This window comes from Bufo bufo, chromosome 11 (genome assembly GCF_905171765.1).
Source record: "Bufo bufo chromosome 11, aBufBuf1.1, whole genome shotgun sequence".
NCBI classification, from domain to species: Eukaryota; Metazoa; Chordata; class Amphibia; order Anura; family Bufonidae; genus Bufo; species Bufo bufo.
This window is the reverse complement of record NC_053399.1, coordinates 19,179,819-19,193,167: the sequence shown is the minus strand read 5'-3', so window position 1 is coordinate 19,193,167 and position 13,349 is coordinate 19,179,819. Positions and strand designations below refer to the sequence as shown.

At 42.9% G+C, this 13,349-nt stretch overlaps 1 protein-coding gene across 4 annotated transcripts in view; it reads right to left on the bottom strand.

Moving 5' to 3' along the window:
• Window positions 1–13,349, bottom strand: part of LOC120982616 (serine protease inhibitor A3L-like) — a 30,021-nt gene that overhangs the window by 2,819 nt on the left and 13,853 nt on the right. Inside the window, exons 1-4 of one of the 4 annotated variants that reach the window (XM_040412894.1) lie at window positions 11,933–12,054; window positions 8,356–8,496; window positions 602–1,026; window positions 280–505 (exon numbers count right to left, since the gene is read on the bottom strand). In XM_040412894.1, the coding sequence (XP_040268828.1) occupies window positions 280–505; window positions 602–1,007 (632 nt within the window). In that variant the 5' untranslated portion in view covers window positions 1,008–1,026; window positions 8,356–8,496; window positions 11,933–12,054. Of the gene's footprint in view, window positions 1–279; window positions 506–601; window positions 1,027–8,355; window positions 8,497–11,932; window positions 12,060–13,349 lie in introns of those variants that run through there. The other 3 variants (XM_040412893.1, XM_040412892.1, XM_040412895.1) reach the window with 3 other exon arrangements.

Sequence of the window (13,349 nt, the reverse complement as noted above, 5' to 3'; positions counted from 1 at the left end):
ATTCTTGCACATAGAAGGCAGTATTATAGTAGTTATATTCTTGTACATAGGAGGCAGTATTATAGTAGTTATATTCTTGTACATAGGAGGCAGTATTATAGTAGTTATATTCTTGTACATAGGAGGCAGTATTATAGTAGTTATATTCTTGTACATAGGAGCAGTATTATAGTAGTTATATTCTTGTACATAGGAGGCAATATTATAGTAGTTATATTGCACAGAGGCATTACTGGCAGTTAGTAAGAAAGAAGACTGAATGCAGAACAGAACCCTTACTGTTTGGTCATTGACTTTCTCCACAACGCCAGGTTATCGTCACTGATAACTGCCCCCACTGCTTCTTCCTTCCCCACATCCGGTATAGTGTACAGTGCAGATACATACTGGTTCTTTGGAATCTCTATCATAGTGAAACCCAGCTCTTTATTCACCATAACATTGTATTCTCCGGTCAGCTGAAGAGTGAATTTCCGACCTTCACTGACTGGAACTTTCCATTTGTCTAAGAAGAAGGAAAGGAAATACGTAAATTATTAACATCATTAGATATAGACTGTATACACGACCTGCGGCTTTTGCTTGTTAGGACCAGACTTACCTACGTAACTGATGACAACAGCATCTGTATTTTTTTCAAAGCTACGGAATACATTTTTGATTTTTCCACTTGTGTTGTCAGTAACATATTTGTTGAGTTGGGCTTTGGCCTCAGTTGGATTTTCAAAATCTGCAGCCATCACCTTAGCATTTTTATTCATGGGACTCCGATTATCAGTTAGGAAAATGGCGACTCCATCAGCAGAATGAAACGTGCCAGCAGGATTCTCCAAATCTTCATATATGGAGTCAAGAGACCCAAGATTAAATGCAAGGCTCAAAAACACATAGTCATTGGAATTCTGTCGAGGCAAATGTTTGGGGGCTGTAAGTGTCAGATAGGAATATTCCTGGACCCCCAAGTGCACAAGAGATGCCCCGATACACAAGAACAGAAGGATCTTCATTTTTCTATGTCTTGTTTTCCTATAAGAAATAATATAAATCATGATAAAAAAAAATTAAGTAAAAGATGCCCAGGTTATACCAACATGCTCCATATCACTATATACAAGAAGATGTATAACTTATACCAGCTGTACATATATAGTTATATACAGGAGATGCCCAGGTTATACCAGCATGGTCCATATCACTATATACAAGAAGATGTATAACTTATACCAGCTGTACATATATAATTATATACAGGAGATACCCAGGTTATACCAGCATGCTCCATATCACTATATACAAGAAGATGTATAACTTATACCAGCTGTACATATATAGTTATATACAGGAGATGCCCAGGTTATACCAGCATGGTCCATATCACTATATACAAGAAGATGTATAACTTATACCAGCTGTACATATATAATTATATACAGGAGATACCCAGGTTATACCAGCATGCTCCATATCACTATATACAAGAAGATGTATAACTTATACCAGCTGTACATATATAATTATATACAGGAGATGCCCAGGTTATACCAACATGCTCCATATCACTATACACAAGAAGATGTATAACTAATACCAGCTGTACATATATAATTATATACAGGAGATGCCCAGGTTATACCAACATGCTCCATATCACTATATACAAGAAGATGTATAACTTATACCAGCTGTACATATATAATTATATACAGGAGATACCCAGGTTATACCAGCTGTACATATATAATTATATACAGGAGATGTATAACTTATACCAGCTGTACATATATAGTTATATACAGGAGATGCCCAGGTTATACCAGCATGCTCCATATCACTGTATACAAGAAGATGTATAACTTATACCAGCTGTACATATATAATTATATACAGGAGATGCCCAGGTTATACCAGCGTGGTCCATATCACTATATACAAGAAGATGTATAACTTATACCAGCTGTACATATATAATTATATACAGGAGATACCCAGGTTATACCAGCATGCTCCATATCACTATATACAAGAAGATGTATAACTTATACCAGCTGTACATATATAATTATATACAGGAGATGCCCAGGTTATACCAGCATGGTCCATATCACTATATACAAGAAGATGTATAATGTATACCAGCTGTACATATATAATTATATACAGGAGATGCCCAGGTTATACCAGCATGCTCCATATCACTATATACAAGAAGATGTATAACTTATACCAGCTGTACATATATAATTATATACAGGAGATGCCCAGGTTATACCAGCATGGTCCATATCACTATATACAAGAAGATGTATAATGTATACCAGCTGTACATATATAATTATATACAGGAGATGCCCAGGTTATACCAGCATGCTCCATATCACTATATACAAGAAGATGTATAATGTATACCAGCTGTACATATACAATTATATACAGGAGATGCCCAGGTTATACCAGCATGCTCCATATCACTATATACAAGAAGATGTATAACTTATACCAGCTGTACATATATAATTATATACAGGAGATGCCCAGGTTATACCAGCATGGTCCATATCACTATATACAAGAAGATGTAACACTTATACCAGCTGTACATATATAGTTATATACAGGAGATACCCAGGTTATACCAGCATGGTCCATATCACTATATACAAGAAGATGTATAACTTATACCAGCTGTACATATATAATTATATACAGGAGATGCCCAGGTTATACCAGCATGGTCCATATCACTATATACAAGAAGATGTATAACTTATACCAGCTGTACATATATAATTATATACAGGAGATACCCAGGTTATACCAGCGTGGTCCATATCACTATATACAAGAAGATGTATAATGTATACCAGCTGTACATATATAATTATATACAGGAGATGCCCAGGTTATACCAGCATGCTCCATATCACTGTATACAAGAAGATGTATAACTTATACCAGCTGTACATATACGATTATATACAGGAGATACCCAGGTTATACCAGCATGCTCCATATCACTAAAAAGGGTTTGCTTGCACTATGATTTTCCACTTATCCTGCATTTTACATGTTTATTGTAATACATTTGCGCTGTTATTACACTATAACTGCACTACACTTTGGAAAGGGTTACTGCACAGCGAGCTAATGCTGAGTAAGTTTAAGGGTTTCTATAGATGCGCTGAGAAGTTAGAAATCTTCCACAGTTACTATTAGGGGCTATGGAAAGTTTTGAAGGGAAAAATAACAGGCACACTGACCTTTTGACTGTCTGGTTTACCTTTGTTATTTACGTCTCAAGACGTGAATAACTGCTTAGTAATTCCCATAGACTTGTATTGACGCTCTGTATAGAAGTTTAAGACAGACTAAAATTGCAATATTGTTACTGGCGAGTAACGATGAGCAAAGTTTTTGAAAAATTCGCTTTGGCATCTTTGCTGAAGGTTCTCAAGAAATTAGATTTTTTATGAATGCATTTGTCATGATGAAGCGCTACAAACCACGTATATCCAGGCCACTCTGCCTTAGGGTACGGCCACATGGAGTGGCCATACTGCGGGCGGATTGCGGCCCAGCTGCGGTGAAGAACCGCGTGGCCAATTATCCCACAGCTGCCTTTCATTTAATAATGAAGACCACACTGTATAGTCCTTCTTCATTATTAATGGATGCGTTTCACCTTTAATGCACCTTCAAACAGGGACTGTTGCTGGTATGGAGTTTGGAAGGTTAGGTGGGGGAACCATATGCTGACATACCGCTTTTCCAACCCCAGCGCTCTCCTGTCCTACAGGTGGGAACCCTTCTTCTGCCATCTGCTTTTCCTCCTTTTCCACATCATCTAATATTGATGAGAATATGTCATCAGGAACATCCAGCTTCTCCTCTCTCTGCATCTTGCTGACTTTTCTAGGACATGGAGACCAAGAAGGATGATTTGGAAGAAGTAAAGCCAGCAAAATATGAGGATGGTCATCATTAAGACCTGGTAGGCCTACGTGGTGCAGACTGGATGGTATTGGTTGGCATGCTGGCACCGGAATAATAAAGGTTTTCATCTTATTAGTACTGAATTCTTCTATTAATAGTTTTCAGTAACACTGTCCCTAGTGCATGACCACTTGCCAAATCTCTCCCTATGCTCAGCTCACAGGACAATGGTGGAAACCGCATGGGATGAGGGTTTTATAGGGCTGTGACATCACAGGGGATGGATATCTGTGGATTGGCTGGCTACACGGCATTATAGGTGATCTTGCGTGTCTCTTCTACACTCTACATGAAGCGCGAGGAAATTCGGATTCATTGCAAATCATTGTTTTCCTAAATTTGGGAACGAATTCCGCTTCAAATGCTTCACTTCGCTCAACACTACTGGTCAGATTAAGTTTCTCCTTCCCTCCCACTGGAAGGTTCTAGCTCAGCTAGAAACTGTATATAAGGAGATCAGTCATAGCCTCTTGTTGTCCGAAGATAGGGACTAGTGTTTGGTAGGAGAGACTCTGCCAGACTACACGAGTGACCAGAAGAAGACGCTGAGATGGGGATACTCTGCCAGAGTCCCTGGGCTACCAGCCCTTTGGCCAGGGTACCAGCCATTTGAGAGAGAGAGGGACAGCTAGCTCAGGTCTTTCCTCAGCACAGAACAGAACTGTATATAAGGAGATCAGTCATAGCCTCTAGTTGTCCACAGATAGGGACTAGTGTTTGGTAGGAGAGACTCTGCCAGACTACATGAGTGACCAGAGGAAGACATTGAGATGGGGATACTCTGCCAGAGTCCCTGGGCTACCAGCTCTTTGGCCAGGGTACCAACCTTTTGAGAGAGAGAGGGACAGCTAGCTCAGGTCTTTCCTCAGCATAGAACAGAACTATATTTAAGGAGATCAGTCATAGCCTCTAGTTGTCCGCAGATAGGGACTAGTGTTTGGTAGGAGAGACTCTGCCAGACTACATGAGTGACCAGAAGAAGACGTTGAGATGGGGATACTCTGCCAGAGTCCCTGGGCTACCAGCCCTTTGGCCAGGGTACCAGCCATTTGAGAGAGAGACGGACAGCTAGCTCAGGTCTTTCCTCAGCACAGAACAGAACTGTATATAAGGAGATCAGTCATAGCCTCTAGTTGTCCGCAGATAGGGACTAGTGTTTGGTAGGAGAGACTCTGCCAGACTGCACGAGTGACCAAAAGAAGACGCTGAGATGGGGATACTCTGCCAGAGTACCAGCCTTTTGAGAGAGAGAGGGACAGCTAGCTCAGGTCTTTCCTCAGCACAGAACAGAACTGTATATAAGGAGATCAGTCATAGCCTCTAGTTGTCCGCAGATAGGGACTAGTGTTTGGTAGGAGAGACTCTGCCAGACTACACGAGTGACCAGAAGAAGACGCTGAGATGGGGATACTCTGCCAGAGTACTAGCCTTTTGAGAGAGAGAGGGACAGCTAGCTCAGGTCTTTCCTCAGCACAGAGCCTGTATTGTTTTGCACCTGGGGAGCGCCACTCCTTACCATCCTTTCTGGAGAACAGCAGCAGCACGTGGTGACACCTCGAAGGTGTCCAAGAGATCTAGCGCAGCATTGGGGCCACCCCAAACCCAACCACTGAATATATAGAGAGATGATACAATCTATATATATTACACAGTTCACAGGAATTTAGCAGCTGTTAAGGGCGTAATACCCAGCGACTGCAGAATTAATTGAGGTTTATGGGCGTGAGATATTTGATCAGCCCTGCGGTGAGGCTTATGGGTAAATAATACCAATTTCTCTGGTAATTGAACAGGATGTGACCCTCTCCGTTTTCACCCCAAGTGCTTACATTAGATTACAAACCGTGCCCTGGCACCTGTAGTGTTTACTGGGCTGTAATTCCCTAAACACACAATGAAGAGAATGATGAAAGTGAAGATAAAACCCGTAATCTCCATCTGGTTACCGGCTCATTTAAAGGATCACTGTCAAATATTTCCTAAGCAGCGCTGTTTGCCTTACTGATTATGACACAGAATTATTTTTGTGTGACTGATGCTGTACATTTTTGCTGTTGAAAGATAGTTTTATTTTAAAACTGAGAACTCACCAGTGGTGGCGCTGCTGCACTGATAGTATAATGAGATAAGAAATGGTACTGCAAGGGATATTTGACAGAGCAAGTGACTACTATATAACTTCTATATTCTGTGCGTCTCTTAAAATTTTGACTTTTAAGGCCAAATTTTTTGTGCAATATTTTTAAAAATATAGGTTTTCTTACAGGTTAGAGGGCTACTCCAGCATTAGAAAAAAAATAAAAAATTTGCTCTAGAAAAATTGTTACACTTGCCCATAGACTATGTTTGATATTTACTTGAATGGCATTGAGTTGCAATACCAAGTATAGCCACCTAGGGAAGAGGGGCACTGTCTCCCTTGTTTTCCGGTTGTGGACATCCCCTTTAATTGTTGACACTAGTATGATGGGTTGAGATTTGACAGCTCACTAATATTCATGAAAAAAAGGCATGGTTGACATGACTTAAAGGGGTTTTCTGAGATTTTAATACTGTTGACCTAGCCTCTGGATAGGTCATCAGTATCTGATCGGTGGGGGGTCCTGCCGATCAGATGTTTGAGAAGGCATCGGGGCTTCTGCCTTCTTGGAGCTTACGAAGCACAGTGCCATCCACTGCATAGTGGCTGTGCTCGGTATTGCAGCTCAGCCCCATTCAGTTCACCGCTCACAGTAAATGCTGGTAATGAGTCCTTATCAGTATATTGAGCTGTAGACATGTAATACTTATTATTAGTGTTGAGCGAAGCGAGCTTTGGATGCTTCATCCGAAGTCGCTTCGTTCCAAACTTTGGAACAATACTGTAGGGAGATTCGTCTCCGTACAGTATTAGAATGTATGGGCTCCGATGAGCCGAAGTAAGTTATTAACAAAGTTGCGCGTAACTTCGTTGAAAAACTTTGGTAGTTGTTTTTTAAAGTTGAAAACCACTTTAAAACTTGAAACCGAACCCTGCTTCGCTTCTGACTAGTACCTCGGAACTGAAGCCGAGTTCGCTTTCAAGTTTTAAAGTGGTTTTCAACTTAAAAAATCAATTGCCGAAGTTATTCAACGAAGTCATTTGCGACTTGAAATCCGTCAAAGGGTCTCAATACCGAAAAAAAAAACACGCTTCAGTTTTGTCCCCATTCATTGTCAACGGGGACAAAACGTAACTGAACAGAACAGAATGCTCCAAAATGCATTCCGTTCCTTTCTCATACCGGAGAGCATGCTGCGGTTTGCTTTCCGTCCTGGGATGCAGAGCAAGATGGATCCGGCATTACCTCTAATGCAAGTCAATGGGGACGGATCAATTTTCTCTGACATGGATCCGTCGCCCATTGACTTCTAATGGAGTTCATGACGGATCCGTCTTGGGTATGCTAAAGATAATCCAACCGGATCAGTTCATAACGGATGCAGACGGTTGTATTATCAGTAACGAAGACGTTTTTGCTGAACCCTGCCCGATCCAGCAAAAAAGCTAGTGTGAAAGTAGCCTAACTTCGGCTCATCTTAGCCCATACATTCTAATACTATATTATTACTGTATACAGTATTATTCCGAAGTTTTCAATAAAGCGACTTCGGGTGAAGCATCCAAAGCTCGCGTCGCTCAGCACTACTTATTATGTTAATCATTCATTATGGTTTATCCAATTTGTAAAAAATATTGTCTGTCTCTGATTTTTGGGATAAGTTGTCCAGAAAAAAGAAAAATTCTTGCTGACCCCCCTTTGTATTTCTGTTCCCCCAGTCCTATGACCACATACAATGTATGACATATACTGATATTGTTCAGAGAGAGTCACCCATTGAGCTATCAGTATGTGCAGAGGCCATGTAGTCGTTGTGTCCCTTGTTAGGCTAGGTTCACATCTGCGCCAGTGGACTCCAGCAGAGAAACACACTACCGGACCTTACCATATCCGGCATAGCCGGGCACCGCCATTGTCTATAATGGGATCTGACCGGGATCCGGCGCATTTCATTATTATTTGTTTATTTGTTTTTACCGGATTATTAAATAACTTGCGGCACAGAAACAATATCTTGTTACAATTTATGGATAGAAATTCATTCTTTGCTACACAAAAATGTGACAAAGAAGATTCACAAAGGACAGCTCCTCGGATTTCTGAAGTCTGTCTCCCCTCGTGCCTTATTTTATGACTGTTTTGTCGGATCTCTTTATATAGAGCTCAGCATTGATCATGTATCTCCCTCCGCACCTGATTATGGCATATGAGCAACTCATAGATACAGCAGACAAACAGACGGACAGACGGACAGACAGTGGGTACAGGGTTGGGCAATGCTCACCTCTCACTTTCAGAGTAGCCGCGGTGGAGTCTGATAGCGACGTCCTATAAAACCCTCTTTATATTGACTACTGAGGCGTGACGGGAAACATTTAGGCAAACAATATTTTTTTGCCAAGTCCAATTTTTAAAGCCTTCCTCCCTTGAAGTAAACAAAAAAAAAAAAAGCACAATAAGGAATCTGCAGACCTTAAATGATGCGAGAAAGGAGGTGAAGTTGGGGGAGGGGGTGAAAGAAGTGCCAAATGACTAAGGCAGGATTAGTAGCAGATATATGAAACACAATCTGCAAGCCTTGAGAAAACCTGTGGGAAACAGTCAGGGGCCAACGTGGAGAAGGTGCGGCCGATGGCACCGTCAATGCAACCTCTGAGCCAGTGGTCTCTAACTGTTGCAAAAGTCAGCACGCCCTGACACCTGGAGAACTGCGAGTTGGAGATGTCCGCCCAAGAACAATGAAGCTGCACTGGATCACAGCTGCACATTCTGGACTTGGGGGGCAAAATGGAAGCCTTCTAAGAAAATGATCTCATCCAAGAACCATGTCCACTGCTGGATATTAGAGAAGAATCCATGAAGGGTGGCTCAAACATTTGTAATAACAGGGCTCCTGCTGGGGAAAGCCATGTAGTCGGTAGCCAAAATCCCACATTATACAAGGTGGTCTCCCTTCTTCCTCATTAGCTATAAATAAGTGAAGTCATAATGGGGGCTTCATATTGGGGAGGCTTTATGAAGCCAATATTGTTAGGTCCTTTCACACGACTTGTGTCCGTTTTGCGGACTGCAGATCAGCAGAATACGAATACCGGCCATGTGCACACTGCATCAGGCCATGAACTTCAATGGGTTTGTGATCTGCAAGATGCGGCAAAGAATAGGACATGTCTTATCTTTTGTGGCGTGACCGCATGGACCCAGAGGCACACAGAAGGGCTTCCAACTTCAGGTAATTTCTCAAGGTTTCTCTTTCTGTCAGAGTACACATCACAGGACCAATAATAATAATAATAATATTCTATAGTAATATTTGTATTGGAAGAAGCAGATGATTAAACTTTCTCTCTGGCAGAGAATGAGGAATGTTAATGAGATGTTCCTTGTGTTCTGTTTGCCTTCATCTGTTGGCTCCATGTCATGGGTGCCAGTCTCAGAAGACACATGCTCCAAGAAATCCGAGTGGCAGTCTGTATCCTGCGCCTGGATACTGGCCATGCATGATGGGAGTGGTAGTGGAGTCTCACCACTGCTGTACAGCCACAGGTTAAAGACCACTGACCTAGAAGCATCTTATCAGTGACCAGAACTAGTATGGTTTCCATGGAAGGAGGTCCCAGCCCTCTGGGATCAGCTCCTATCTCAAGAATAGGACCTTGAAGTGAACAGCATCCTCTCCATTCACTGCTATAGGACTTCAAAAAATAGCTGAGCCTGTGCTTGTCAATTTTTTGGAAGTCCCGTAGTGGTGAATGGAGGGGTAGCTGCGCATGCGCTGCTTGCCCTCCATGCACCTTAGGACCCCCTTCTGGAGAACAGAGCAGGTCCCAGAGATGGGACCTGCTCCTAACAGACATTTATGACATATCCTATCGATACGCCATAAATGTCCCAGATGGGACAACTCCTTTAAAGCTTTAGAATTGCGATTTTCTAGTGATGCCAGTGACTTCCCTTTTCTTGTCCAACGTGTTTGGCGTTTGCTTTAAAAAGGTGCCATTTCACATGTGGCATCGTTGCTGCCACGAGCCACAACACAGCCTGCATCCGTGTGGACCGAGACATGGGAGGCATAAGATAAGTAACATGCTAATGAATGCACCACTGTAAAGGGGCTTTTATCCCCCCACAGCTTGTTACTCAATGCAAGGGGATTCTCAAACTTATCATCACCTCCGGATACTGACCATTAGGTCCCCTGATGAGTTGGACCTACGTCCAACGAAACGCGTTGGGACGCAAACTAGGACATTATAGTGCTCATGTTAATCATCAACACATTGGCGACAGGGCCCTCCACCGCAGCGTGACGAAGCTTGGCGGTCTCCATTGCTGCGCAGGGACAGGGAGGGTCTTATAGGTGTTCACCGGCCAGCCGGGTCATTTGGAAGTGCCTGGCCACCATAAGATACATCCAGTACAGGGTGAGACTAGATTTCAGAGACCCAGTATTAGTCTCCCCCATCCCCAGCTCTGGGTCACCAATTGCGCAGTGTTATGGCGTATAGCGCATGTATTTAGGGATTTAACTGATCGAAATAAATGTTATGTTTTATGGTATCTTGCTGCTCAGGGGGCAAAGGTGGGCGCAGTTGACCAGACAGAAGGATGAGTTTTCAGCTATGTCTTAGGTTCACTTTATGGAAGGACATCATTGACTATACTGTGACTCCTGAAGGTCATAGTGCTGCACCAGGGTGTCCAGTGGGAGGGGTCTATATCTCCTCATGCAGCCATGATCCATCATCTTGTAGGACTTGCTTTCATCATGTAGCACTACTAGTCACAATGAAATCTAGAAGAACCAAACTATGAGACCTTATAGGAATTTGGGAGTAAGTATTGCTGCTCTTATGGGTTGGGTAGAGGTCTGGTAAATTTCACCCTCACCTGACCAGACCCCACTGTCTTCTGTATTTTACCTGAGCCTATTTTTACCTAAATATTAGAGGTTTACAATGACCTTGAATGACATCGCTTCAGATATTCCTTTCCCTTCATCCCATAGATTTCATTCTGGATGACTTCTTGGTGCATTATAGAGGATGAGCATATCAGCCGCATTCACTCACACCGCTGATCTTTCTAGGACTAGGGAGTGGATATGCCAGACCTGCCACCTGTTCTCATGGTTGGTGGGGGTCCTAGCAGCTAGACCCCAATGATGACGAGATGCTTATCCCCTTTCCTATGCATAGGGGATCAGTTTCTATGTTGGCACAAGCCTTAAAGTCTTGGCAAGCGGAAGGACAGTAATATGGCCACTCCATAAAGGGACGTCTGAGGGTCTAACCTGTGACACTCTATTCTCACTGGTGTCATGGCTTCAGGTTATAATCCATTGTATGACTCATCCAAATGGTGACTGAGGGACCCCTCAGACTTAAATGGGGTACTGTAGCATTTTCCATAATCTTTACTCATAGGATAAGTGTGAACAGAGTCTTAAAGGGGTTGTGCAGGGGTTTTATATTAGTGACGCATCCTCAGGCACCGCCGATTAGAGGGGTTCCATGCGAGCGCTGCTTTCTCTTCGTTACACTACCCATCAGAAGCGAGTGCAATTAAAAGTACTTGCTCCACTCACTTGAATGGAGCGAGTACTAGTAATTACACTACGCCCCCGCTACAGGGGAGACGACGGGTAGTGTAACGAAGATGAAGCAGGGCTCGCAAGGAGCAGCGCCTCCACTTCAAACAGCTGATCCGCGCCGGTGCTGGGTGTCGGACCCCCACCGATCTGATGTTGGTGACCTATCCTGAGGATACAACCCCCTACACAACCCCTTTAATCTTACTGGACTTTATGCTCCACATTGTTACATTCTGTCAACTTTCTTCTGTTATATCTTTAGATTTACCTTTTCAGTATGACCTGTAGTATGTGACATTCTCCTGCGCTCATGTATGTTGTGTCACGGCCTTTCTCTCTGTTCGTCACCATGATACGGCGTAATATCATCTTCATACGTTTTGTCTTTCATATCCACAGGAAAAAGCAGCACTGACTGTCCACGACACAGGAGCTGAGACCGCCGCTGCTGCGTCTCTTGTGGATTTGCTAAAAAACAACACCGCCCGTGTTGACACAACCTTCACATAAGGCCTCATGCACACGACCGTTGTGTGCATCCGCGGCGGTTGTTCCGTTTTCCGTTTTTTTTTTTTTCGCGGACCCATTGACTTTCAATAGGTCCGTGGAAAAATCGTAAAAAAATGCACCGTCCGTGATCCGTTTTCCCAGTCCGTGAAAAAAATAGGACCTGTCCTATCTTTTTCACGGACAACAATTCACGGATGCGCACAAGATAGTCATCAAGAAGACGATAGCAGAAGATACAAGGCTGCACGTTATTCTGGATGTGAGACTCATGGAAGGTTATTATTCTGGATTTGCAATTCTTCCTGTAAAGAGAGAGACATCTAAGGCCTCTTTCACACGAGCGAGTTTTCCACGCATAGCGCCTGCACCGAATCCTGCACCCCCTTCATTTCAATGGGTCTGTGCACATGAGCGTTTTTTTTTTCACGCATCGGTTCTGCGTTGCGTGAAAATCGCAGCATGTTCTATGTTCTGCGTTTTTCACGCAGCCCTGGCCCCATAGAAGTGAATGGGACTTTAGTGAAAAACGCATTGCACCCGGAAGCAAGTGCGGGTGCGATGCGTATTTCACTGATGGTTGCCAAGAGATGTTGTTTGTAAACCTTCAGTTTTTTTTATCACACCCGTGAAAAACGCATCAAAACACATTGCACCCGCGCGGAAAAAAACTGAACAACTGAACGCAATCGCAGCCAAAACTGACTGAACTTGGTTGCAAAATGGTGCAAGTTTCGCTGAACGCATCCGGAGCCAATCCGTCACGCTCGTGTGAAAGAGGCCTTAGGCCCCAAAGTCGATTCGCATAAAACTTTGTTCTAATACTGTACGCAGCAGGAGCTCGGTACAGTGTTAGAATGTATTGGCTCCGATGAGCCGAAGTTATTGCTTTGCAAAGTCTCGCGAGACTTCACACAATAACTTCATAAATTAATTTGTACTGTAAAAAAAAAGTAGTACCTTGGAACTGAACCTGAGTTCGGGAAATGTTTTTTTTTTACAGTATAAATCAATTTATGAAGTTATTACTTGAAGTCTCGTGAGACTTCGCAAAGCAATAACTTCGGCTCATCAGAGCCAATACATTGCAGCTCACTCTCAGACAGCACAGTGCTGCTGTCTGAGAGTGAGCTGTTCAAAAGGACATCCCTGTGTAAGATATTCACAAAAAATGCATT